General features: G+C 37.9%; 1 protein-coding gene across 1 annotated transcript in view; it reads right to left on the bottom strand.

The window, feature by feature from the left end:
• The window catches only part of LOC140164465 (piwi-like protein 1), a 76,213-nt gene that overhangs the window by 21,063 nt on the left and 27,721 nt on the right, over positions 1-27,429 (bottom strand). The window contains exons 2-10 of the mRNA XM_072187747.1: positions 24,361-24,630; positions 11,891-12,055; positions 10,287-10,504; positions 8,748-8,869; positions 7,703-7,783; positions 4,325-4,522; positions 3,042-3,216; positions 2,207-2,397; positions 1,135-1,249 (exon numbers count right to left, since the gene is read on the bottom strand). Coding sequence (XP_072043848.1) covers positions 1,135-1,249; positions 2,207-2,397; positions 3,042-3,216; positions 4,325-4,522; positions 7,703-7,783; positions 8,748-8,869; positions 10,287-10,504; positions 11,891-12,055; positions 24,361-24,559 — 1,464 coding nt within the window. The 5' untranslated portion in view covers positions 24,560-24,630. The remainder of the gene's footprint in view (positions 1-1,134; positions 1,250-2,206; positions 2,398-3,041; positions 3,217-4,324; positions 4,523-7,702; positions 7,784-8,747; positions 8,870-10,286; positions 10,505-11,890; positions 12,056-24,360; positions 24,631-27,429) is intronic.

Here is a 27,429-nt window from a genome sequence, read left to right as displayed (position 1 = left end):
TGTTTCACGTCCCCTCCCGCTTCCTTTTTTGAGGTTTCTTCAATTTTATTTTTATTTTTTGAAATTCAGTCATAACTTTTCAAAAAATATTTCTAGGAAGTAGAGATGCTTTCTATAGCCTTGCTAATATGCAAGAAACACTTTTATAAGGTTTTGTGATAGTTAGAGGGGCCTATCTCTCAGAACAACAAATAAAAAGAGGCCTCCTGCTATTTCCAGGCATTATTGTATACGCTAAAACAGCTCTAATTATGCGTATTTACACCGATTTTGCGATAAAAAATTCCTCCTTTTTTCAAAAACCCAGGCGTGAAACATGTTTTTTATTTTACTTGGCCTAAAATGTTGGATATGTCCATCAAACTAGAATTTCGCGGTTCTCGACCAGCACGGTTCCCGACGCAAAGCGTCGGCCGCAAGTCCTCCACCTTGACGCCCATCATTTTAACCAGTGCAATTTCACTTGACTCCAAAATGACCTTCACATTATTTGCCTCACTAAGGTGGCCGTTCCCATCAAATTTCAGCAGTCTATGGTGATTTGACCACAGATGACCCTGAATGACCCCAAAATGACCTTGACATTTTTGCCTCATTTCAGTGGTCGCCCCCACAAAATTTCATGAACCTGCGACAATCTATGGCTATTTGACCTTGGATGACCCCAAAATGACCTTGGCATTTTTTTTTCTTCCTACAGTAGTCGTTCCCACTAAATTTCATGAACCTGCAACAATATATGGTGATTTGACCCTGGATGACCCCAGATGATCTCACAATGACCATGCAATTACGCAAATTTTGCGCTGAAAAGCAAACCAGGTCAAGAACCTCTGGCTGTGCTACTCTCCACCAAGTTTCATCACTGTAACTCGTACAGATCTCCAGATAATCTGAGCACAAGGTTATTTTGCTTGATATGCATAAATTATGCAAATTAGGTACTTGATTACCATATTTTGCGACGAAAACCTGCTAAAAATCGGAGACCATTAATTGCCACCCCTCCACCAAATTGCATCACTATATGCCTTACCAGGTCCGAGAAATTGCACTCGCAAGCTCGGACAGACGGACGGACAACCAGCATAAAAAGCACTACTGAAGTGATCTGAAACAAAGTTATGTACTTACACCCCTGTCTTTCTGTTTGATCTTCTCACTAGGCAAGGTGCGACCTTCAAACTGATGTAGCTTGTCATCAAACCGCAAACCCCACGTCTCTGTGTACTCTCTAACCTCAGGTTTCCTGAAAGAAGAGGGGGGAAAACCCAGAACATTTGTTAGAAGAACTCATGTTGGAAAGTTCTAGTGTGCATCCAATACACTCCCTGTGGAAGACATGACCATAATTTCCCACACAGAAAGTGTGAATTTCAAATGGCAGGGCCTAGATTTCGTGCCAGTTTGCAAGAATCAAAAACCAGAGTCGCTTCACTTACTGCATGATTCAATGAAAGAAATCGATTCTTGTAACAGTTGTTGTGAAAATCAATTTTTTTAAGGCCCTGAATGGGATTAACTGAATGAGTGACTCCATTTGAAATCCATACCCCCTGTGTGGATGATTAAGGTCATGCCTTCCATATGTGTATGAATTTCAGTTGTAATAGCCCATTACTCCTATGTGTAAAAAAACTCAGAACACATAATGGGAAAGAGAGCAACAGGGGTAGCCTAAATTTGAATGCAAGGGCTTATTTTTTCATTAAATTTCAGAGATGTTTATTTTTCATGACTTGACATTTTCCAAGTGCACCACTATGCAGGGTGCTATTCAGATGATTCCAAATGTAAAGTAGCGCATGATGCATGCTAGACGATAGTTACGGCACCAGAAACTGCTCCAGTTTGTCGTCTAGCATGTGATCACATTAGTTTATATTAAGCACCATCTGAATAATGCTCCCTATAGCACACGGAAAACTTTCACAAGTGCGTTGGCATGGTTGGATTCGCTTCCGCGTTACTCACACAGTCGCACACGCTGGCGTACATCATGCAGTGCACGCAAATAATTGTCACGCTATGTCAGGCTGCATTCATTCAACTGAAATTTCCACTATTATTACCCCACTTTTGTATTAATGGTGTAAACAGCACAAAATCTGCAGAGTGTGAAAGGACCCCCGACAGACCAAGATAATATGAGCATCATTTCAATTCATTTATGGCATGCATGCCTCCACTTGTAATTATTGCTTACGCAAAGTCCCTGTTGAACTCCATCATAGTCTGGATACGTTTGTCTGGGCTGATTCTTGTGTGCGTTGCGATGTCCTTCATCACGTGGAAGTTTGCCCTAGTCTCATCGGACAATCCAGTCAACATACAGAGTTCTGGGATGAGCATGACTGGTCCAAGCTCCTGGCCACGGGCTGCTGCTTGTCTCTCTTCCTGTTAGGACAAATTGGAAAGAAAATCAATTTAAAAGCTGTCTTTTTATCATTGCTAAGTTGAAACAAGACTGCACAGTGCCACATCAAAACCAGTCAAGGTTTTTGCTGTAACACAAAACTTCTGATGAATATCAGCTATTGATTCTAAGCAATTTATCAAGTCATCAAAACATTGTCCTCCCATGATCGATTCCAGAGAACAAGATATGAATCGAACAGGTGATTCGACAGCCATTTTGAAATATTTGCAGCCTATACCTCCAACATGGCTCATAGGCTGGCGTATCAATTATTATGATCATTCCGGTTTATTTATTGCATATTCCATACTAGTAATTCTAAACAGATAAACCAGGGGCAGTCAGCATCATAGATAGTACTTACAATTACCATAGTCTACTGCTAAATGTGATGCTGCCATGACTTGTAGTGTTTAAGAAACTTTTCATCCCACCCTACCTAGTGCAATCAATTCCCATTTCTTTTTTAAGGTGCCCTTACCAAAATTTATTATTCCAAAACCAAAATTGTCTTTGGATGGCTGTTTCCACCAACTCGGCAGCTCTTGCTGTACAAATTTGGCAATGAATTTAATATGGTCAACATCCAACACATTTGATTTGATCGTTAACCCACACATACCCTCTTCTTTGGACGGCTTATCAGCAGCGGCTGGTCCATATCTTCGATGTTCTTCTCATAATTTGTCTTGTAGTACTCAACAAAGGAGATTTCTGTACCATCAAACTTCTTGAATGTGGATTTGGGGTTCATGTCCCAGTTGATGTCGTCTACTCTATAAGTCTTGTTATTGTACCTGTATCAATTTTAAATGGTAGAGGAAATGTGTTGACACCTGTAGCTAAGATATGGTCAAAACACTATTCTGCAAAAGGCCTATTAGGTGTAGGGGACAGTGTATCCCTTCCTTCCTTATACATGCTTATCTCAAGTGTTTGAGTATCAATGCACAGGCTTTACGTGCAGTTTTACCTATACACGAACCAAGGATTGATTGCAGATATCAGAACCGGGGATGGTCCCCCTTCTCTTTTCGAATAGCTCTGACACTTAACGAGTACAGGGTTTGACTCTTCCTATACACGGGACCAGCAGCTTTATGTGACTTCCGAATCATGTGAAGTTGCACACTCACTACCTATATCCGCACGTGCTAAGCAGTGTATGGGGGGTGAGAAGAAATTCTACAATTTTATTCTGTAAAGTAACTGAACACAATTGTAGGATTTCTGACCTTATAGGGACATGTTGGGAGAGGAAGAGAATTCTCACCTAAGGCAAGCCCAAGGCTTGAACCCTCACCGATCGTATTGCTCAGAGCACTAGTTCCCAGAAATATCCTCATATACCATCATAAAAAATATGATCCTGTATTGCCAAATTAAACATTGCTAAATCTTAATTATTTAGTTAGTTCTAAATGACAAAAAAAAAAAAGTAACATTTTAATAGTTTTGCATCTTGAGGGCAAATGGACACAAGTCTAAGCATTCAAAATTGGGAGTATAGGCTATCAGATGCTCATAAATTTTTTATGTTAATCTTGATAATTGGTTCTAAAAGATATGAGAAAATATGTTTTCCAAAATATAGAATGCATAACCTGAAGTTAGCCTTAGTATAAGTCTTTGGGATGATTGTAACAGCATGCGAAAAACACCATAAAAATGCATGCTTTTGACCCTTATTTCGAAAAAATTGGCCAAATATTGAAAACTTTGATAAATTGCCAGTTTGAGCTAACTAGAGGATTACGATTTAGGAATGTTTTGTTTGGCAAAACAGGGTAATATTTTTTTATCCAACAAAATAAGTGCTGTATTTTTCTGGGATGGGGAGTAGACTCTAACATTCCTTACAGACTACCATAAAAGCCCATTACACAATCTGTCATAATTGCTTACTCTGTTAGGACAATCTCTCCAACAAGGGCTCGTGTTGCCTCCTCCTTGAAGCGCCCTCTTCCTTTTGTCTTCAGCAGCTCGTACAGAATATCTACAACTGTATCTGATCTCAGAATCTTGTGTGACACATCTGCCATTAACATGACATCTTTCTCGTACTGTAGGATAGATGTGATGAATCCAGGCCACAACATGAGACTGCAAAAAGTAATAAAATATTGATAGAGGGTATTAATTGGGTGCTTTCAGTCAACTTAGAAAATTAGAATTAGAATCTACGGACAGTAAGGGATGGCTTCAAACCCAACAACCAGTATCGTGGACTCGTGGTAGGACCAGGGTTAGCAGTGACCTGCCGAGGCCAGGGGTCCAAATTGGCAAATAAAGGGGTCCAGGCATCTAATTCTACACAGACGCACAAAATTAAGGGGTCCAAATCACGGAGACCTGCCAAATCAAGGAGTCCTGGACCCCAAGACCCTTAAATGCTACCCCTGGGTAGGACCCAATTTCTATTGTTCAGAATAGTACATGGCTAAATCATTGATTCTGCCAGGGCGTTAGCAGTGTACAGGCTGTCAAATTTGAAACCATCCTGAATGTCACTAACCTGAAACTGAGAGTATCCAACACTTAAAATGTCCCATTTTACTCTCGGGGTTTCGATCCCTCATAAAATGACATTGATTTGACTCTTGGAAATTATTCACTTGACTCTTCAATAATTTTAGCTTGAATCAAATCAACCTACAACAAAATAAAATCTTAAGGGCAGAGTAATGGGAGAGAACATGGACCTTTTAGAGCTTTATTATTTCTGAATTGTAGGTCCAAAGTATATAAAACTATACATTTTTGGAAAGGAAATGAGTCAAGGAATCCCATGGTGACGTCAGATTTGTTCAAAAATCTCAAGTTTTTGAAAAAATCACAAAATCACTTTTTAACCCAATTTTTTGTGACAACTTAGAAAAAAATCCGTTCGAGTAAAAAAAAAAATTCAGTTAGCTTTTCATGAAGAAGAGACATGAACTTAGGGAAGGTTTTTTATTTTTTGAAATTGTCTCTTTTTTGAAATATTGAAAAAACATGTGAAAAAAGCCATTTTGTCACTCTATTAAGCTAAAATTGCACATAATGGTGTATATTTTTGTTTAAAACAAATATTTTGAAAAAATGAAAAAACCTTCCCTAGACTTTGATGTACTCTAAAGGATAGTGCAAAAAGTTTACCCTTTGCTTGCAAATTTTCGAGTTATCTTGTCACAAAAATCGCGCAATATTGTCAAAAGTGAACTCTGAGAAATCGACGTTTTAGTAAAAAAATGTCAAAATTATGCACAAAACGTCCTTAAATTTTAAAACGGTAAGACTTTCACACTTGTAAAAGCTGTATCTGGTGCATGGTCTAAATATGCATCTTTTTGCACCAATGAATCTATAATTTCTGCTTTCAGTGTGCCAAAATTCAAAATAATTAAAAAATCTAAGTGGCATTTTGACTGCAAATTTTTGTTTTGTTTACACCACATTTGCTGGCGTTAACAACATACCGAATGCGCCTTGACTGCGTTGGACATACGCAGCAGAGTTGCGCCCGGCGTCACGCGCCATGAATCGCTGTGCGTAATCACAATATTTCGCATTCGCGTATTTCTGACTCATTATTACCCGCCAATTTACTAAACTGACTTGAGCCATGTAAATTTTTAGAGTTGAAAAGAGTGAAAAAAAAAAAAAAAAAATACGAATAAATATTAGCAAGTTGTATTTTATCAGTTTCAAGTGAAAGAATACATCTTAGTGTTGATCAATATCAACAAATCTCAAATTCGGTCGTGGACGAATGTGTCTTCCATTACTCTGGCCTTAAGGTGGCTGTGTACTCTCAGACATGCATGCAGTAAAAGTACAATAACTTTGTAATTATTCGCATTATAAGACATATAAAAGTATACATTTTTATAAAGGCAAGACATCAATGAATCTTAATATAAATATAGATTTGGTGTAAAAACAACAGTTATGAAGAAAATCTTAAAAAAGTGAGTTTTTGGCAATATTTGTTCGGTACATCATAACAAAAAAACACTCTTTCCAAAATATTTTATTTTGTTTTTATCTCAATCTTGAGGCTCCATTCCAAAAACGTTTTTTTTATTTTTTTGATATTGGCCTTATTTTTTGAGATATTGACCATATAAGGCATCAAAATGAACTTTTTAAAATTCACAAACGCCTATTTGTACAAAATGATGCCTAAAATCGGAAATAGACCAAAATATACAAAAATGGGAAAACCGTTTGAGTCGATCATGCTTCATACGATGATCATATTTGCTTACCTATAGATGCTGTATTTATTGAGTTATCGTATGTACCTAAATCGTCATTTCGGAGAAAATGAACATTGAAATAATGGCCGTTGAAGTTTAAAGTGGTCACATTTTGCACTTTCATCGAATCTCACATGAGAATGCGGCAGTTTTCGTTTTTCTACCTTACATTACATGAACATCGGGTAAATCCACGGCCCCTTGAGAAGTTTGAGCGAAATCCATTCATAACTTGATATTTAAATCGGGGGAAAGAACTTGAGAAAACCCACATTTTATGAACTAAAACGGAGCCATTTGACCACTAGGTTTTTGTGAAATCAGTGCTTCCGTGGTGTTTCCATAAGATGCGCCAGCGCATGCAGATAAGCGTCAGCGTATGCGTAGCGTATTTGTGCGTGAACAAATTGCGCGATACGCAACGCGATACGCTGTTCTTGCATGCGCTGCGTGTACCCTGGCTGGTACAACAAAGATTTTCTTTCCTTTTCAATTTCAAACACGAGTGGAATAGTGAAATAAAATCCTTAAAATATTGCAGTTGGAGTTTACAAATCTGGATTTTCATTCCTTTTATTTATAAAAAACATAACAAAGTAAAAACATATCAAAAAAACTCAATTTCGCGAAAGAAACACTGTCTATAGTACACAACCGCGTTAACAGTTCTAAAGAAGATCATTTGTAAGTTACTGTTAATTAGACAATCGTCAAATCTGAAGATCCGACGTCAGTAAGTTGTCGACAAAGCAATACATCAAGTAAAACCAAATAATACCGTCAAATACAAATAATCAAATCGGTAACTTACCACTACAAAATGAAAACTATAAAAATCCACCATATCATTGTCATCTTATGCTCAATTGTTACTTTTTTTTAATACCCAGAAGTTATTTCCTTGTAAATAATGCTTATCTTAAGCTTGTCTCCAAAATTTTAAATGATTAGTATTTGTTGACACGTTTTTGACAACAGTCCTTCTGTAAATAATAAATTATCATCATGAGACTGTCAAAAAGCTGATAGAATTTGGACTTACTGGTGCTGAGGAATGGTCGCTGGCTTGTTAGGATTGTAGTAGTGTCTGCCCACTTGTTCCATACCAATCATACTCAGAACTCTGTGAAACAACATCAAAGGAAAAGGCATAACATTAACAACAGCAAAACATGTTTATATACATAGCTTGATACCCATAGTACCATAGCACACAACAACAAAACATGAATAGCAAGGATATAGCAGTTACGTAAGCAAAAGTAATGCAGCAGTTTTCCCCTAATCCGAGACAAATCATGCAAGACTCTGTCATATTGATTATTCAGGATAATGGACAAACGGCAGTAAACACTGAAAAGCATCCGGTGATATTCAGTCACATCCAAATGTTTACCCCCTAATTTTACTCTTGTCCTTAGGGTTGCTCAGCCCTGCCCTACTCCAGGGTTTTGGCTTATTAGTGTTCAGGAGGATTAGGGCGAAGTAGCGACCACCTCCAGTGTGGGTGGGTGACTTTTCGTGCATATGTAATGCCCACATAATGAGCCAAAAACAACCAGAGGGTGTTTGCTCGCATACAGGGTTGTAGCTACGCTGGGCGGTGGCGGGTCCCGCCCGGCACTCTTGATTCCCACCGGTACTCAAGTTAATTTTGAGCCCAAATACCTGGCACTCCAGTCTCAATTGCGTCAAAATCAATGAACAATCAGTATAAAAATGAGTATCAAATTTCAATTTTTTTTTTATCATTTCATATCAATTTCAGCCGGCACTAAAATTTGCCTAGCTTTAACCCTGCTCGTCGCATAGGTGTGTTGAATGGGTGTGGAAGGTGATTTGGTACGGAGGTAGTCTACTTCACATTATGCTAACCAATCACAGGCCATGGGGGAATTTGACTGTAATTAGAAATTCTTTATTTCTGCCTTTTAACATAGTATTACTTACTTTCCGAAAATGTATGCACTTGGGCGAGTTTGGCGTGCCTTCATTAGTTAGGCGATACTTACTAATCATAGGGGTAGTTTAACTGGCAGGATTGTTAGACGCAAACTAGTCCTGCCTTTTAGTTTAGCATTACTTACTTTCTAAAGATGATATTGTACACCTGTAGGCAAATGGGTGAGTTTGGTGGTAACTCATTTGTCAAGGTGACGGTCAATTCAACATCGGTGCCGTCCTTCTTGCGAGAGAGAATTTTAGTCACCTGTAGAGGAATGATAACCATTTGTAGGAATGAAACTTTTCCTTTAAATTATACAAAAAGCTAGCAAATGTGTGTCCAAGTACTTGCACCCTGAACATTAATTAACTTCTTCAGCTTGAATGTTATATAAAATATACAAGGTGAAAGAAGGATGGTTACATTTCATGAGCCGGTACGGTGAGTGAAAACAATCCATCTCGAGATCCACTTGATGGATATAAAGTTGTGCGTTACAAGTCCCTTCATTTATCAATTACATTTCTACCACTACACAAATTAAAGACAGTTAATATCATATCACTCATACAGCATGCTTATATAAGCTTTTTAGCCTGGCTTGAACATATGGTTTGAGCCTGGTCCCATCAGGACCCAAGTGTGTCTCCACATGGAGCGACAGTTTAAGCAAACATAGAGATGCTGTCACGAAGCAAATCCATAACAAGTGTGTCGTCGTATTTAAAAGGTCCTTCAGCTTCCGCCAGGTGTGACAACATATACTTCAATTATTTTAAAAATCACCAAATTTTCCTATGACACAATTCATCTTTCCAATACGTTATCCACAATTAAATCGGCAAATACTACACTTGGTTTCAGAGAAGAATGGCAATCCCTTGCTCAGACTGATGCGAGCGCCATGCAACATATGTGGAGCTTTGTATTCCCTTCAAGCACGCCAATCTGCGCCAACCAAAGTAATCTTCAGCCAATCAGGTTATCGGTCTGTTGATATGATTATCAGACGATTGAATCGGCCAATCTGAACCACACTTCCGTGTTAACGCTGTGCATGCTCTCAAACTGTTAACAACTGCCATTCTTCTTTGCCACAAACTGTAAGAGGCATCGCACGCTGTTGCACTAGTGAGCAGTCTCTTCACCAGCACTTACATGACATGCATACTACATATCACTATGGTGATAATGGCCATTAAGTATTGTTTAACCCTCTGAGCACTACCTGCCGATCTAACATTGCCTCTGATTGGTCAATTACATGATATCTTCATTTTAATCACCAATCAGAATGAAGTTTTGCAAATAATTCACCCCAATTTTTTGTGTGTGGTGAAATTATTCTAACAATGTTGCTGATTGGTCCAATTGATAATGAGAACTCATTTTTGACCAATAGGCTGGTAGTTCTCATGGGGTTAAGATGGGCTCCTCCATACACCCTCTATGTCCTTAATCTTCCACACAGGAAGTGTGAATTTCAAATGGAGTTGGAACCCATTCAGGTAACTGAAAAAAAAAAGCAAGGTATACCAACTTCATGTGGGAAACTGCAAACAAGTAACCCCATTTGAAATCAAACTCACTGTGTGGAAGATTAAGGTCATCTTTTCCATATAGGTGGTGTATGGATTTCACCTGGAATAGTCCAATAACACCATCGCAAAATTGTTCTTACCCTCTCTGGCAATCTCCGCACTAAGAACAGGACCATGCCATCAAAGGCAAGGGCCTTGCCAAAATGGTTCTCCGACTGAGAACGTACAAGGAACTGGCGCAGGCGCTTGGAATCACAAGGGGGATTGAATTCCACATGGTACTGGTACAGATGCCAATCCGGTTTGGTCTTCAGCCTGAATGTGTTGGTCCGCAGAAACACTCTGGTACCCGACCCACCTATACAACAGCAGAAAACAGAGCAGGAAAAAGCATGTGAGAATTTCATCACGAGCAGTTAATTTTGTAACAATGCAAATCTGAAAATCAAGTTTTTAAAAATTGCCTATTTGATATATATCATTGATGTATTTGAATGAGAGGGGTGTCAGGGTCAGAATTTGGGCACAAGACTGCAAATATTTCTGCAAATATTTCTGCAAATATTTTTGGGAAGACATCACATTTGCGCCAACTAAAGTTGATTCTTGCAATTTTTCAAAGTCTACACTAACATATCATCATTGGGTAGGACAAATATTCTATAAACGTATGACCCTTGAACATATGAAGAGCTTTGTTACAAAACCCCTTTCATCACTTGCCCAATTTTGAGAACACATCAAAAAATCATCAAAAAAATCACTGATATAATGGGGTTTGCAAAAAAAGGAGTTTTGGGCGGGATGCTTGGGTGGGATGAGCAAAAATTGAGCATCCCACCAAAAAACTGCTTATGTTAAAAAACCTTATATCAGTGATTTTTAAATGATTTTTGATGTGTTCTCAAAATTGGGCAAGTCGATCGGGGTTTTGCAACAAAGCCCTTCATATTAAAAAAAAAGAGGTTTTGCAAAACATCATGTTTGCTTCTGAAACATGTTTAGGGGCCAATGACACACAAGAGTTTTTTTCCTGCCCAATGATGATTATATTAAATATTTATCAAATAGTTCCTGCCAAATTCTTTTATATAAGTCATCAATGATTCTCTCAACTCACATGCAAACATTGAGCAGGATCATCCCTCTCAGTATTTCAGGCAAATTTGGGACAGAAGTTCATGGTCAAAGATTCTTTCACTGAAAGCCCTCTGACTTGTTAAATACAACATTTTTCCTTTGACACATTATTGCCTGAACACAAATCGTCTGGCAAAACCCTTCATATAGTGTGTTCTTTAGTGCAACCACATCAATGTAGAAACAGGGTATAAAACTTGCCATATAGTTCTCTCTAGTACTATGAGTGTATGGGGTATAATGGTTTTGAGACCTTCCAATTGTTGAGTTGCTGTTCTTTGTTTGAAGACACCTGTACAGTCAGTGCTATGTTGTAAATGGGGACATAATATGCTGTTCCGTAAATGGGGACATAATATGCTGTTCTCTGTAATCAATTCTGTCCCTACTCACAAAGGAGATACCACTGCCAATACAGGTATCTTCAAACAAAGAACATCAACTTAACAGTTGGAACATCTCAAAACTCATAATCTGTGACTTTACTCTCCATTTCGTGGGAGTAGGCCACAAATGCCTATAGTATAAAACTAGGATCTGGAATTTTCATCAAAAATTATGCCCCCTATCAAATATATATAGCCCTGATGTGAGCCAAGCATACCTGTCTTGTCGACTATGTGTGCGGGTCTCGTCTTGGGGTCACCGTAACGAACGTCTGTTCTTCTCTGACGGCTGCTTATTCCCCCTACACCCTCGCTACTTTGCTGAATCGCCAATTTGGCCATCTGATCTGCGGGTGGTTCTCCTGCAGCCTGTTGCTGTGGAACTAAGGATAGAGAAGCAAAGCATAAGATGTTAGTTTTCTTTTAATAATTTAAAAAAAAATTTTTGCAAGAAAATCAACTGGAATTTGAATGAAGATCGCCAATCGCCATCCCTCCACCAAATCACAATACCAGGGGTGTGATTCAAAGCTTGTGAAATATCCTGAAAATAGTAGAAAATCCTGTAAAACAGTGTGAAATTGGGCTAAAATACGCCAAAACGGGCTGAAAATATGTAAAATTGCGTAAATTTTGGCCACAAAAAATCCTGAAATCGGAAACAATCACTGCAGAATCACACCCCTGCTAAAACGATGTACCAGTACCTACCAGGTAACTGCATTTGCAACAAAAAAATAATGGAATTTGAAGATAGCCAATTACCACCCCTCCACCAAGTCGCTTGACTATTATAAATCTTACCGAGAAATTGCACTTGCAACCTCTGACAGACAGAAAGAATGACAAACCACCAGGAAACGTGATACCTCTGGAGGCATAACAAACTGGACCAGTATATTCGCTACTTGCTGGGTTATGTCATTATGCACTTTGTGCGAAGAGACCCGCGAACTGGCAGCATACATGAATGGGAATTGAACCAGTCACATAACATTCTGTGTAAGGTTACGCAACTTATCTTCAGGGAAATTTCAAGTGCACTTTTAAAGGGATCTAGAATGAGCGTTTATTGCATTTCAATAGTATTTTTTGTGGGACGTGAGAGCGCCTCAGACCTATCGAATTGCGTTCTGAATACGGAGCATGTCTTTCTTATATCAAATAATTTTCATTTTTGAAAATCACAATATAATACAAATGTTATGACAAATTATAAAAATTTGATATTTTTCAAATTTTTGATATATCAGTCCTCGAAGTAAATTATATAAATCTAATGATATATTCTTAAAGTGTATGTAGCTGGGAGGAAAAGCCGACGGTCAATTGAAAATTTTGACCTTTCATATTGAAGATATGGATTTTTTCCCAAAAGACCAATTTTTTTTGGTGTTTTGGGAAAAAAATCCATATCTTCAATACTGAAAGGTCAAAATTTTCAATTGATCGTCGGCTTTTCATCCCACCTACATACGTTAAGTATAAATCATCAGATTTATAAGGTTTACTTTGAGTAGGCCTACTGTTAAATATCAAAATATCAATTTTAATGATTTGCCATAAAATGTGTATTAAGTTGCAATTTCAAAAATCAAAATTATTGATATCAGAAGGACATTCTTCGTATTCAGAATGCAATCGATATGTCTGATGTGCTACAATGTCCCAAAATAAATACTGTCCAAACTTTCGTACCCCTTCCCTTAACGAACACTTGAGTATAAGTGCATTAATTCTCTCACTTTTTAAATTTTAATTTACTAAAAAAAAGACACAATTTGATAGCAACTATTACAGTGCCTGTCTTTTGGACTTTGCAGGAGAGCATTAAATAGCTCTTCAGGAGCCTTCAAGGAGAGCTGTTTAGAGCATTTACAATACAATGCAAGGAGAGAATGGTCAACTAAGGAGAGCTAAAAATCACTCTCCTGTATCAGATTTAAGGAGAGCAGTAGAGATTTAAGGAGAGCAGTAGAGAGTGATCTCGCTCTCCTCAAAAGGCAGTCCGTGCTATTAAATGAACAGAAGGTGACACAAGATATTTGGACAATGAATTCTTTCAAACTTTCTTATAACATAAGATGTCGTCCCTTTCAAGCATTCATGCAAGAAGAACATGTTAATGTTTCTTGTAAATGTGACTAATTCCTTATGGAATTACTGACATACAGTGTGATAATCATAATTAAATGGTAGTCTACAGTGTTTTTATTTTAAATGATATTCATGTAATAAAATTGATATCAAATGAAAGATCCTATTTTTTCTCATCAACATATTGAACTTTAGGAGTGCCAAATCAGTGTATTTCTGAACATATCAAAAAACTGTTGAATTAGTCTTAAACATGGTTTACCACAGTTGAGACTAATTCAACAATTTTATGATGATTTCTTCTGAAATATAGGCCTACTGATTTGGAATGCCTAATTTTCAAATATTAATGAGAAAAATATGACTATGAACTTTTATCTGACACCAAAATCTGCATTTTGATGTCAGGGGTAAAGTGTGTGTGTGTGTGTTGGGGGGGGGTGAGGCTGTCAATCTGGTTACCCACCTTAAAATTAAGTCAAAATTGATGTCCACTATAAAATTAAGTGACACTCTTTCTTAAGCATTGGTAGTGTTTTGCGCAAGTGAATAGTTTTAAATGAACTGGTACTTTACATTGGGCCTATACTTTTGGAAATTTGTAACAACTCATCTCACAATGATTCCCAGTTCAGAACGAGAACCACTCCCATCCGACGCCTGAGCAAAGCAATCACTGGGGATGTGTTGCATTTTAGGGACGCACCATTAGACATCAAGGGGGGGTTAGGAAGTTGGAGTCTGGGGAAATTTTCGGCGAAGTTTGGTTTTTTTCACCGCCTAGTTTTGTTTTTTTAATTTCATGCATTTATACACAGTTATTGTAAGAATTCCAATTGAATGAACGCAGCTTTTAACAGCTGCACTCGATCAACCGCGATCGTATATTGCGTATTTCAAACTACAAGCGAGCATACGACCTTGGATACAATGCTATCCAATCACGAGTGCGTTGGCATGGTTGAATTCACTTCAGCGTTACTCACGCACAGTCGCTGCACGCTGGCGTACATCACGCAGTGTACGCAAAAATTAAATCACGCTATTGAAAGCTGCGTTCATTCAATTGGAATTCCCACTATAGGTGGGATTTTTTTTTTTTTTGTGTGTTGGTGGGGAAAATTTTTTTTGGCTCATGTAGTGGGGAAAGTTTTTTTTTCTTCAAAACTTCCTAGCCCCCCCCTCTTGAAGTCTAATGGTGTGTCCCTTATGGAATAGCTGGTGTGAATTGTTTTATCATAGAGGGAATGCAAAGCAGTCAACTCCCAAACACCTAGATAGTGGATGACTGGTAAAAATTGGACTACAGGTTATGTTGTGGACCACAGATTCTGTCTGTGGACTGAGGGTTATTCAACTTTGTTTTGAAATGATGCAAAAAAGTGACAAATGAAAGAATTCGAAAGGTCTATTAATAATTTAATAGAGTTTGACCCATGTAAACATAATTGGTCCTGCACTTTTTTTCACACCAATTCAAGCTATTTTCCAGCTATCATGGTGGTAGATTTGATTGCTGCCTTTAGGGTGTGAAACCTAGTGCCAAAATAAGGCTATGTACACATGTTATCCACTCATCAATAGAATTGATAAATTCTTATTTAATCTTCAACCTCATTTCTTTCAATTCACCTGTGGTTTTTGGCAGATCTGACCAAAAACATGATGTCAGAAATACACAATGAGTGCTAGACAGAATTAATTAGCACCCAAAATCAAACATTCTCTGAGAATAAACAAATAAAGTGCCAGTTTGCAAAACACAATAAACTTATAATCTGCAAACAAAAGAAATGGGCACAATCTTGAGCATAATTCTGGAGCCAGGTCTGCCATCACCTGTTCAGACAGTCATAGAATTTTGGAGGATCAGCATGCTTGAGAACTGCAATTCCTAAGTCACTCCCCAAGTGCATGTCCACACGACTCAACTGAAGCCTAGAATCCTAGAGTTTTGCAATGCCTGATGACATCAGCTCTGGAATTACAACCAGAAGCTTACCGTGACCCTAGTGGCATGCCAAATTGAGCCATGATAAGCTCAGCACTCACAAATCGCAGCATGTATCTTGGGGGGGGGGGACAGTATAGCACTCAAGGAACACTCGGGAAACCACAAAATCCCGTATTAAAGTTAATAGGGGGATAAATTTGGGGGAAACTTGGGGTTGAAATCCTCAAAAGCGGTTCACACGGCAAATCCCCAAGTTTATCCCTCGTGTGGGCATGCCTATTGATTTCAATTTTCACAAATTGCAATTGACCAAAGATGATATTGATTCAGGTCTAATTTGCAGTTAATTAAATAGTTATGTAACAAACAGGATGAAAGTAAGAAGGGGTTCAAGGGATCAAATTGTTTACTTTTCATCAACTAATAGCAACACTACATGTCTCATTGACAGCAGCACAGTTCATTGACCTCTATTGACAATCATATCTCAAAATTTGACCTCAAGTTATGGACTATGAGTTTTGTACAGGCACACTCAAAGGTCATGTACAGAGCAATGGGATTATAGAGCTGTGTCCATAGACATGAGCAGGGTTGCCAAACCCATGATTTGGTAGCCCAATTGGGCGACTTTTGAAAGATTTTTCCGACTTTTGACAATTTCCTGTCCCATAGAAACCAATGGTTAAGAAAAAAAAATTGGGCGACTTTTCAACATTGGCTCCCGCGACTTCCGATAGTTTCCTGTCCCATAGAAACCAATGGTAAAGAGAAAAATTGGGCGACTTTTCGATTATTTGACCCGCGATTCGGGCTGAAATCTTTTGGCAACCCTGGACATGAGTATGTGTTGATTGTGTGAGGAGATTATCAGCATGATCAGAGCACATTTATTAACAAAAGTTGATATATTGTGTAAAATGGTTGTCAGAATGAATTGGTTGAATAAACAATGATGGGAGCTTAGGGGCAACATGACCACATGTTGAGGAATGTGGAAATGAATGAAGCAGGGTGACCAGTGCTATTTTGTTTTCAGCCAATTCCCCCATCCCATGATGGCATTAAACTTGGGTATACTTTTCTGGGTTTAGGGTAAGCTTAGGTTTTCTTACACAGAATATTACATGAAGGGTAGCAACATGATGCAACATCACAGGAAGGATCCACCAACAGCACTTTTAGTTTTTAGTGCATTTTAAAACATGTTTGCAGTTTGACCACAGACTAAGAGCGTGTTTCTACAGGCGCACCGCTAAGTTACCGCTAAATGGATAACGCTATCTTACCGTTATCTTACCGTTATCTTACCGTTTAACCTGCTGTTTCCACAGACAGGTTTTTGCCGTTGGCGTGTTCATACCGTTTAATCTGAATGACAAACATGTTTTAAAAGTGTATTTTGTACGGTAGTATGGCCAGAATATTGCATCGTAGGCCTAGAATTAATGCTAGAATGGATTGTTTAATGGTTGATTATTGCTAAATAATCACTTTTTTGTGTTATATTTTGCAAATCAAGAGGAAAGTTTTACATTTTACACAGTTTTTCACTCTTTTGTAGCATTTACAAATTTCCGTGAGCAAACCCCGAATTCCGTGAGTTTTTCTGATTTTCCGTATCACGGAGAAATTGTGGCTTTACATAATAGTTTGGACTTGTTATGTTGCCCAGGCTGTTATTAACGTTTTGTCATGTCGTCTGTCCAATTAACATGTTGATTAACAGCCATTTTGTTTGATTTTGCTCAATAATCGGCAAGTTACCGCTTCGGTCTGTTTCCACAGAAAATCTACCCGCTTCGTCAACGGCAAAAACCTACTCCAACGAGGTTTCCGTTGGCGATGAAAAGGCGTTGCAAAAAGGCGTTGGAGGCTGTTTCCACAGGAGTGATTAACGGTTCCATACCGTTTCCAAAGCGGTATTTGGCTCTGTAGAAACACGCTCTATGGTTGACATTGTAAAAATGGACATAAAAATGAACCTTCACTCATGTTGAAAGATGTATTTTGTTGAAGGCCTTGGAATGACAGACCAAAAGTCTAGTAGATCACTGACTGGTCATGAAATGAGAACAGCTGGTCAAGTCTGAGTTGCAAAATGTTTTTCCCTGAAATTGGGGGGGGGGGGCACACCTTCAAAAACTCACCGATTGTTGTGATTTTCAGCTACTGATGGTTTTCATGGGACAGGCAACTAACTACCAGGGAAGTCAAAGCCAATTTTCTATAGTTTGCATAAGTTGCCCAATTGTTTTCTGGGACAGGAAAAGTGAGGGTGGGGTGGTGAGAGGGATGAACAGTTTTCAGGACACCAACTGGGCTACCAACCAAAGGCCATGCCCTGATACTTTCCACAAAAGTCAATTTTATACTGTGACCTATCTATGCTGTGAGTGACCAACCTAGAGCCAATAAAAAATAAATGTTTGTTTGCCCTTTTAAAAGAGACAAACATTTGGAGGGTCCACAGGTCGATCTTTTTTTCCCCCATGGGTATTTTGACACATGGAAAGTGAAACCACATCTTACCAAAGCGAAACTAAGCTATATGAATAATGAGCTACCCTGAATGTCTCTTCTGCACTAAACATCCTGCCATGGCCCACTGGAATATGTGCTGACACAAATTTATAACAATAGCTCATCTTTGCTGTGTTTCCTGAAATGGGAGTCAAAAACTCTGTACGTGTTCAGATCGATCGAAGTGGCCAAACTCTAGTTTTCTTGTCTTATTCACACAAATGTTTTTTATGCTTTTTGGGTGGGTTGGAGCTGGAGGGAAAGAAAACAATTTCAAGGGCCTAATTAAGTACACATGCCTATAGAAAAGATATTATAGGCCTACATCTTAATTTATATGATAGTGAAATTGAAAATTATCAAAACATAAGCGATGACATTGCTTGTCCTTTTGTCATTTCTCCTTGGAAAGATTATGAGCAAACCTTTGTAATGCTACATGGTGAGCTCAAGTGATGCAATAATTATAATCTTCATCTCAATTAGGCCTACAATAGAGCACTATCCAAGAGACATCATCCTACTTTTGTGACTATACTTATGGCAAGTGTTTACTATTAGCTTTTTTTGCTCTATTGTCCTATATCTTGGAAATTGAAGACTAAGGCAAAACCTGGAATTCTGAGTGAATCCTCCTACTGAATCATGTGAAAATTTAGCCTGCACTATTAAAATACAGTCTTGTGAAAACCCTTGATCCACATGTTCTATGTACTGTACTACTGTATTCCCTACACCCACAGTGGGATACACCATTGGATTTCACCGGGATTTCACCCATTTTCTTCTTTCTCACAAATAAACTCTGACTCCATTTCCCTTAAATGACAATAGTATTTAATTATTTAATACAGGCATGAGACTGCACTTTCCTAAAAAAACCTGAAAAAACTGAAAATGCGCGTGAAATTGGGCAAAAAGTACCAAAAGCAGGCTGAAATTAAATAAAGTTGCGGAAATTTTGACTATAAAAAAAACTGAATTCAGTTTTTAAACTGAAAATTCTCATGCCTGTTAATACCAACTTGAGAGATGTTTTCCACAACTACCACATCAATCCCCTGTCAAATATTGGTTCATCCATTTGTTCAGAGTACAACTACATGAATACCAATGCACTTCATAACCATCAGGGATATTATGAGACTGTATGTATTTTTGTGCATGTACAAAGGGGGAATTGATCTTTATCTGAAGGAGTTCTTTGATCTGATTGTACTACATGTAGGCTACAATGTACTACTACCATAACAGTTTTTTTCATCTAGGCAATTGAAGGTTTATTATTCAAAGGTCAACATACTGGGGTCAAGTCCAGGTAGCAAGCACAAGGGAAAAGCATTCTACTTTTGGAAACAGTTGAGTTTTGTCCTGATGAAAAGTGGTACACCAGGATTTTTCAATGAGTACAACTTTCATTGAGGGGGGGAATACTATATAACATCTTTTAAAGGGGTAACCCTATCGGTTTAGGATATGGATTCTCTTCAAACTTACGTACAATGTCAAATATTGTCCCCTATATCAATCCATGGGAGAAAACGGGAACAATTTCAGCATAAATGTGAATAATTAGCATATTAGCAAGCCAATACACTGGTAGGCGTGAATTGCATTCTGGTACATCCCGAAACAACGGCCGAGCGCATGTCCCGGTGGAAACAGGAAGTGTTCGCCTTGGCACTAAAAACCGACTCGAAAATATACACTTTTATACCCTCTATACATAATGATTAATCTTAAAAATTACATATCACTGCGCTCATTATCATTCTTGACAAGATAGCCCATGCTGTATTTACTTCGCTTAATTATTTCTTTATTTTTAGCTATATGATGCACATTTTCACATATTTATGATTTTTCTTTGTTTTATTTTTTAACTAATTTTTTAATGTGGGGGAGGTGCTCTCATAATTTTTTCATATTCCTCGTATCATGCTTGACAATATAGGTCATGTTTCCTTATTTATTTCGCCTCTTATGTATTTCTTTATTTTTTGTTTTTGTTTTATATCATTATAGCGCCATCTATAGTTTGACATTAGGGGGCCTATGTGATGTATTTTTGCGGATTTATTGGTACTGGGGTGAAGTCTTCCGAATATATTCCGATTTCATTCTATGACTACCCAAAACTCCCGTGTCATGTAAAATGCGAACAACTGGTAGCCTGTAAAAACCGCTGTGTTTCATGATTTCTCCGGAAATACATCGACTTGGTCACTTGGAGCGTCAAATTTCAGGATAGTAATGAGAAAAATAGTATCTATTATATGATACCAAAACCTCATCAACAATGAAAAAAATCGGGGGATGATGCTGTCGATCGAGTTACGGACCTTTAATGGTGGGTGACCTGATTGACAGCCTCATCTTCCACTTTTCCCCATCAATATGCAGACTTTGGTATCAGGTGAAAGCTCATATTTTTCTTTTTTACATAAATATTGAAATCAGGCGTTCCCAAATCGGTAGGCCTATATTTCGAAGAAATCATCAAAAACTGTTGAATTAGTCTTGACTGTGGTACATACCGTACTGTAAAAGTGGTAATTTTCACTCTAAAGTTTCCACTCGAACAGTACCATGTTTGGGACTAATTTAACAGTTTTTTGATGATATCTTTGGCACCGATTTGGAACTCCTAATTTCAATATGTTAAAAATGAGTAAAATACAGTCTTTCATTTGATATCAATATAGGCATATTACCATTTGCCATATGTACATGATCATGATGATTGTCATTTATAAAAACACTGTAGACTACCAGTATCACACTGAATAAATATCAGTAATTCCACAAGGCATTAGTCACATTTACAAAAAACATTAATATGTTCTTTTCAGAAAATGTTCACCGGCTATCACCGCCACCTTTTTGCTTGCCCATCTAAATGACATGCGACCTACTACACTTGTTGGCAGAAAAGAACGGCACTTGTTTACATTTTGAGAGCGTACAGTCGTACACAACGTCAGCACGGCATTGGGGTTCAGACTGGCGAATTCAATCATCTCACAATCATAACAGACCAGTAATTATCTGATTACACGTCAAAGCGTTTGTCAGTGCTCATAAAGGGGACTCCGTAGGCCCTATGTCGCTCATTAACAGTGCGCTCACGTCAATAAGAGCAAAAGAGTGCCATTCTCTTCAGAAAGCCAGTGTTGTTTTTTTATATTTTTTGACCATTTGCAAGTGTAGTTGCCCACTTCACCAATGTTCAAATTAGGGGTTCTCAATTACTTGCTCTGGGGCCATGAAGGGCCAAACAAATTATGGCTCATGTGTTCAAATGCAAAATACACATTGTTTTAATATGGATACAGATTACTGTAGGAATCACTCTCCATCAAGTGTTAACAAAGGCAATAGTGTCTGTTGACACATACAAAAGCATGCAATTTCTGGATCAGATACAACAAACTTTGTTTGCCGAGTTTACGCCACAGATCCTGATGAATTCAGTCAGTTTACTATTCAATCAGTTCGTAGAGCTACTAAAGGGCCAACTAGTACCACTGGTCAGTGGGTGGATCTGGCCCGAGAGCTATCTATTGAGAACCTCTAGGTTAGTTAACCAAATGCGAGAGTATCAAATCTACATGCTCTATGCAGGCACAGCAATTCTATTTACTCATTGGTACTCACGTTTCCATCCTTGCTCTAGTTAAGCAATGGGAGACAAAATTATAAAATAAAATTGCAATGAAATTACACTGAGATTGAAATCTCTGAAAATACATTCAAATTAAAAATTATTGTTATTCGAAATAAAAGCTACCCAATTAGCTCTGTTTGATCTAAATTTATACACTCACACACTCTCACCTACTACATGTAAACACTGGCAACTGCAATAGGCAACATTATTTAGCCAAGCTAAATCATGTTTTTGTCGAATTCGAAATGTCAGACAGACACTGATCTCCTATCATGACGCCCAGGGTAGAATCAATGTATAGAGTAGATAGGCAGGCATTCACCCTGATCGGAACTGGCTGCGAGGTCTTTTTCATTCCCTGCAACAGCCCCCACAATTAAATACAGTAAGAACCTCAAAGCCAAAGAACTTAATGCATCTATCAGTTGCAGTCCCTGGCTTCAAGGACCGGGGCTAAGCGGGGGACTCAGGCGGGGACGGAATTTTGGAAAATCTTACAAACATGCAACAGTCCCAGCTTGTACATCCCCAGGCAAGTCCCTGCCCCATAACCCGGGGCAACCGCCGGAAACATAACAAAACATGCATGATTTCTTAGACTCAAATCATCATGTCAAAGAACCTGGATTCCCCTGGTAAATGGATAGAACAGATCAGTGTTTCCCTCACTTACGACCCTGTACAGTTGAGAGTACCAGGGACGGATTTAAGCAGTGGCCCGGTGGCCCGGGGCCAGTTGATTTTGCCTCGGGCCAGTAAGCTTCCAACAATGCTGGCCCGGCGGGCCACTAGATTTTTGATCCTGATATAACTCATATGAGGCAAGATATAATCAGTGATGGACACAATTGGACACAGTTTCTGCTCCACTTGTCACCAGTGTGTAATTTATATTTTTATTTAATGATTTTTTGTCTATTTATTCTTATCCTTGCGTTGCAAGCAAGTTGGAAATATACGGCCGCTTTTTACGGCTATAGGCCTACATACTAGTATTTCCAAGCTCTTCATGCTCTATCTGATGATGATACTAGCGATATCGCAAATACCGCATACTTGAACCTTTTCTTTGGAACTTTTGGAACTATAGATTAAGGAAGGACTACTGACTGAACTTGTGTTAGTGACTAGTCTCTCTATATTGAGTACGCTCAGTATAAAACAATTAAAATATTCAGGTTTGCTTGAATTAAGGTGGCACCATCCTGGAAAAAGATTTTTAGGGTCCATGGTGGCACAGAATAAAATATGTTAACACACAAGTAACATGTGTCAAGTTTGGTAATTGGTAGTCTCTAACTTTAAAAGTCGTAACCAGGATTTTTAAAAAGTGGACTTTTGTTCAAAATTTGGACCTTTTTTGACCGACAAGGAATGAAAACCTCTATTTTTCGCTTGCTACGCTCGGGAATGGGACTTTTGGGTCAAAATAGGGGACTTTGTTTTTTGGCATTTGGCGAGGGGGGTGTTAAAGTTCTTTATTTGCACTTTTTGTAGTAGAACATATTGAAAAAGTTGGGCCAGTAAACTTATTGCAGGGCCAGTAGATTTGCCGTTTCACTGGCCCGGAGGGCCAGTAGAAAACTGAAACCTAAGTCTGTCCCTGGAGAGTACCCTTTTATAAAGTCCTGGGTAGATCCCTGGCCCTTTCGAGATGCCCTGCCCGTAGTCATGACTAGGTCCAATCAGTGCGGGGCCCAGTGAGCTGTTACATCCCAGGCTAAGTCCCGGCTATTGCCCATGGATTGCAATTGACAGGCTCAGTAACTGCTAGGTCACACTGCAAAGTTTTTACTATCTAATTTTTCACGCTCAAATTTTTTTTTTTTTTTTTGCTAAAAAACACTATTAAAAAATTGAGAAAAAATACCCTTTCTTACACCAAATTTTCATGTAATTTAGAGCCAGCAATACACCAAAATGGTAGAAAATGCTCCTTGTTTGCCAGTGTTTACATATTACAAGCATGCACACACATACACCCATGATAGTATACTGCAGAAGTAATTAGAATTTTGTAAGCTGCAATTAACAAGAACAAATAATGAGACCGACAGGTCAAGGTTTATTCAATGACTTCATTAGCACACTTAATGCAAAGTCAATCTAAAATTGAGTTGTATTGCGATTTGTGCCCATGATATATACAGGCCTGAAAAGAGTGAAGTAGTGGACTATCTCGATGCGCTTCACTGCTCACTCATATACTGTACTCGCATTCATCATGTAGACTAGTGCTGACGTGTTCAGACCATTGACTCGAAATACGTTTTAATTCCAGGGCTAATAATAGTTCTGCTATTTTATCACATTCTGAGACTAAAAGCAGAATTTTCACACTGTTGCCATGGGGGCTATATTATGAAATATCAAAGTATAGCTTAAGTTTGCCCCATGTATTTTAAGCCCTGGTCATGCTTAAAAAATAACTGAATAAATCTTACTTGGTTGTGCAGGTGGCTGTGCTGATCCACCTCTGGATCTACCCCTTCCTGGAGTTGGAAGCACATCTTCTTGAGCTGCTGCAGCTGCTGCTGCCGCTGGTGGGCCGCTACCTGGTCTCACCACTTGCTGTTGAGCTGCTTTCGCTCTTCCTCGACCTCTAGCTCTACCACGAGCTCTGCCGCCTGGTTGGTCTGCCATATGGTCTAGGGGTTACTTCTTGGGAAGTTACTAAACTTTGAGGGTAGTTACTTGAAAAGGGAGTCCTAATGCTGAAAGATATAAAAAGGAAGAGAAATCCACAAATTAATACAATTAAAGATGGTTTTCTTGCTATCACAGATCATTGGAGCAGCCTCAGGGTTAATATCACAAGTTCTCAGAATTTGCACTTTCACATTAATAAGGCCAAGTAAAATAAAAAACATGTCTCACGTCCGGGTTTTTGAAAAAAAAGGAGGAAGAGGGGGCTTTTTATTTTTTTATTGCAAAATCGGTGTAAATAAGTTTAAATACCCATAATTAGAGCTGTTTTACCATATGGTCATTTTCACGGTAAAGGGTGTAACTTTGGATTTTTAACATTTTAATCCGTAGTGTTCTAATAAAGCCACAGAATTCCATAATTTTTGGCCACATAAGTCATCTAGTTAGCAGCTACCTTGGGTAGCATAATCAGCTTTGGGAGTTACTGCGTTCAGTTTTAGCAGGCTTAAATGCACTTAATATTGCCATTTTGAAAAACTATAAAAACAGTAACATTTTTGTAAAACCCTGTGTTTTCTTCAGTTAGTTCATGGATAATTTTTCTTATCCTGAAAGTACAGTCATATGTTCAGTAAACACTGCCACATTAGATTTAATTGTGAACGGCCCTGTATTTTTGAGAACCGGACTTCGATATTTATCGTTTCGAGGCTTCATTTTCCGTTAACAATTGTTAACAAACTTTGTGGGTGTAGCTTTGGTTCATAATTCTTGGTTATTTCTTCACTTCTTCTTGATTCATAACAGTTGTTATCTTAACTTGAAATGGGTAACAAAAATTAGCCGATTTGCAAGCTTTTAAAATTTTTATAAAATCTTGACTTCAAATAGCCGTTTTTCCGTTAACTTTTTGAAGCCTCGAAACAAACTGTTCAGCAAGCTTGTGCAAATATAAATAAAAGAGCTCATCCAATCTATTTATTAAAATGTAGCAAACTAGATCCTCAAGTCACATGTTTTTTAAATCGTGGATATATATATCACCGTTTGAAAATGGGACCCAATACAAACTTTCCGTTAACAATTGAAGCCTCCGAAACAAATGAAGCCTCCGAAACAACAGTAAACTTAATTATCATCTATGCATATCTAAATTGGTGTGTTTCATACTGATATCTGCATTGTAATTATTACTTGATATGTGCAGAATGTCATAAATTTTAAAAAAATTGACATTATGGTTAATGTTTGAAAAATATACTGATACCTTAAAAAGCCTGTTTCGGAGGCTTCACGTGCAAAAAACACCATACTTAACAAATGGGTGAAAAAATTAATGTGTGATAAATCTACAATATCTGCCGCATAGAATCATTGATTCAATACACACAAGAAAATAACAGCTTAGATGATCCCAACACTGTTGTTTTCAAAAAAACTACTTTTGCAATGTTTAACAATTGTTAACATGAAGCCTCCGAAACAAAAAAAATGACTTGCTGTGATAATTTAATTTTTGTCACAACTGAAATTCAATACTTAGAAGCAAAGCATGAAAATTGGTAATTGTGATATTTTTTACCTATTTTTTATGTCAACTTGTAGTAGTTAGCTAAATATTTTACTTTTATGATCACCTGTGTTGTTAACTGAAGCCTCCGAAACACAAATCGCTTGAATTGCCAATTCTAAAAAATAACTCCAATTTCTGTGAAACTTGGCTGGGAGGTTCCTTTCATCAAGTAGTATTTGTACATGAAGTTAGACATTCAAATTATTTTAGGAACCCAATTAAAACTTAAAAAATATGTTTAAGGTTTGGAAATTTCCATTGTAAATGACACTTGATGTTAAAAATTTTCAAAACTGCAATTACAAACATAGCAAAACATGGTATAAAATTTAACTTATATCTGTTGACTTACTTTGGAATGGAATTTCACATGTATTCCAGCTTTCATGTCAAAATTTTCTGAGGTTATGTAAAATACATTTTTCTTAGATTTTAACCAAAATGTTATGGAAATGTCAATTTTTTTATTAGAAATCAAAAGGTTTACGCCTTGAAACATTATTTTACTTGAAATTAAGTTGCTTCTATGCATGATTTCAGTAAACAGAAACATATTTAAGTGGTTTGAAATTTTGACCATAAAAATCAAAAGTTACACCCTTTACCGTGAAAATGACCATATACAATAATGCCTGGAAAAAGGAGGAGGCCTCTTTTTATTTGTTGTTCTGAGAGATAGGCCCCCTCTAACTATCACAAAACCTTATAAAAGTGTTCCTTGTATATTAGCAAGGCTGTAGAAATCAGCTCTACTTCCTAGACATATTTTTTGAAAAGTTATAACTGAATTTAAAACTAGAGCGATAACCGCACCATAGCTGAACCATGTGGCTTCGGCAGTATATTGTGGTAGGCCTATACCACTGTCACCCGGAGGTATGACCACCCGAGTGGTGTTAATGAAAGAGGAGAAGTAAAGAATATAAAATGAACTAGAGGAACTGTGCCCTTTGCAAGGGCACGAGGTACCGTAAGTTAGGCGGATGACTGTGACGATCTGATCAAGCAGCAATACTGTGCAGGATAGGCCTAGTATTAATTTTAATCAGACTGTTTCATTAATTGCCGTTTTAATATAGGGTCGCATGTCATGAATTGGTCATCTTTTGTGTAACATACTGTAAAATGAGGAAAATATCACCAATTGTGATTCACTGCAACACAACTTTTAATAAATACATTTTAGACCATTATAAGTATATATTTCTGGAAAGCTTATATTACAAGGATGCCAAATCAACAAAATATAACATCATAATACAGGGTGGGTAAGAAATATACAGGGTGGAAC

Source organism: Amphiura filiformis, chromosome 11 (assembly GCF_039555335.1).
Source record: "Amphiura filiformis chromosome 11, Afil_fr2py, whole genome shotgun sequence".
Classification (NCBI taxonomy): Eukaryota; Metazoa; Echinodermata; class Ophiuroidea; order Amphilepidida; family Amphiuridae; genus Amphiura; species Amphiura filiformis.
The sequence above is the reverse complement of the archived record's forward strand: the minus strand, read 5'-3'. Positions and strand labels throughout refer to the sequence as shown.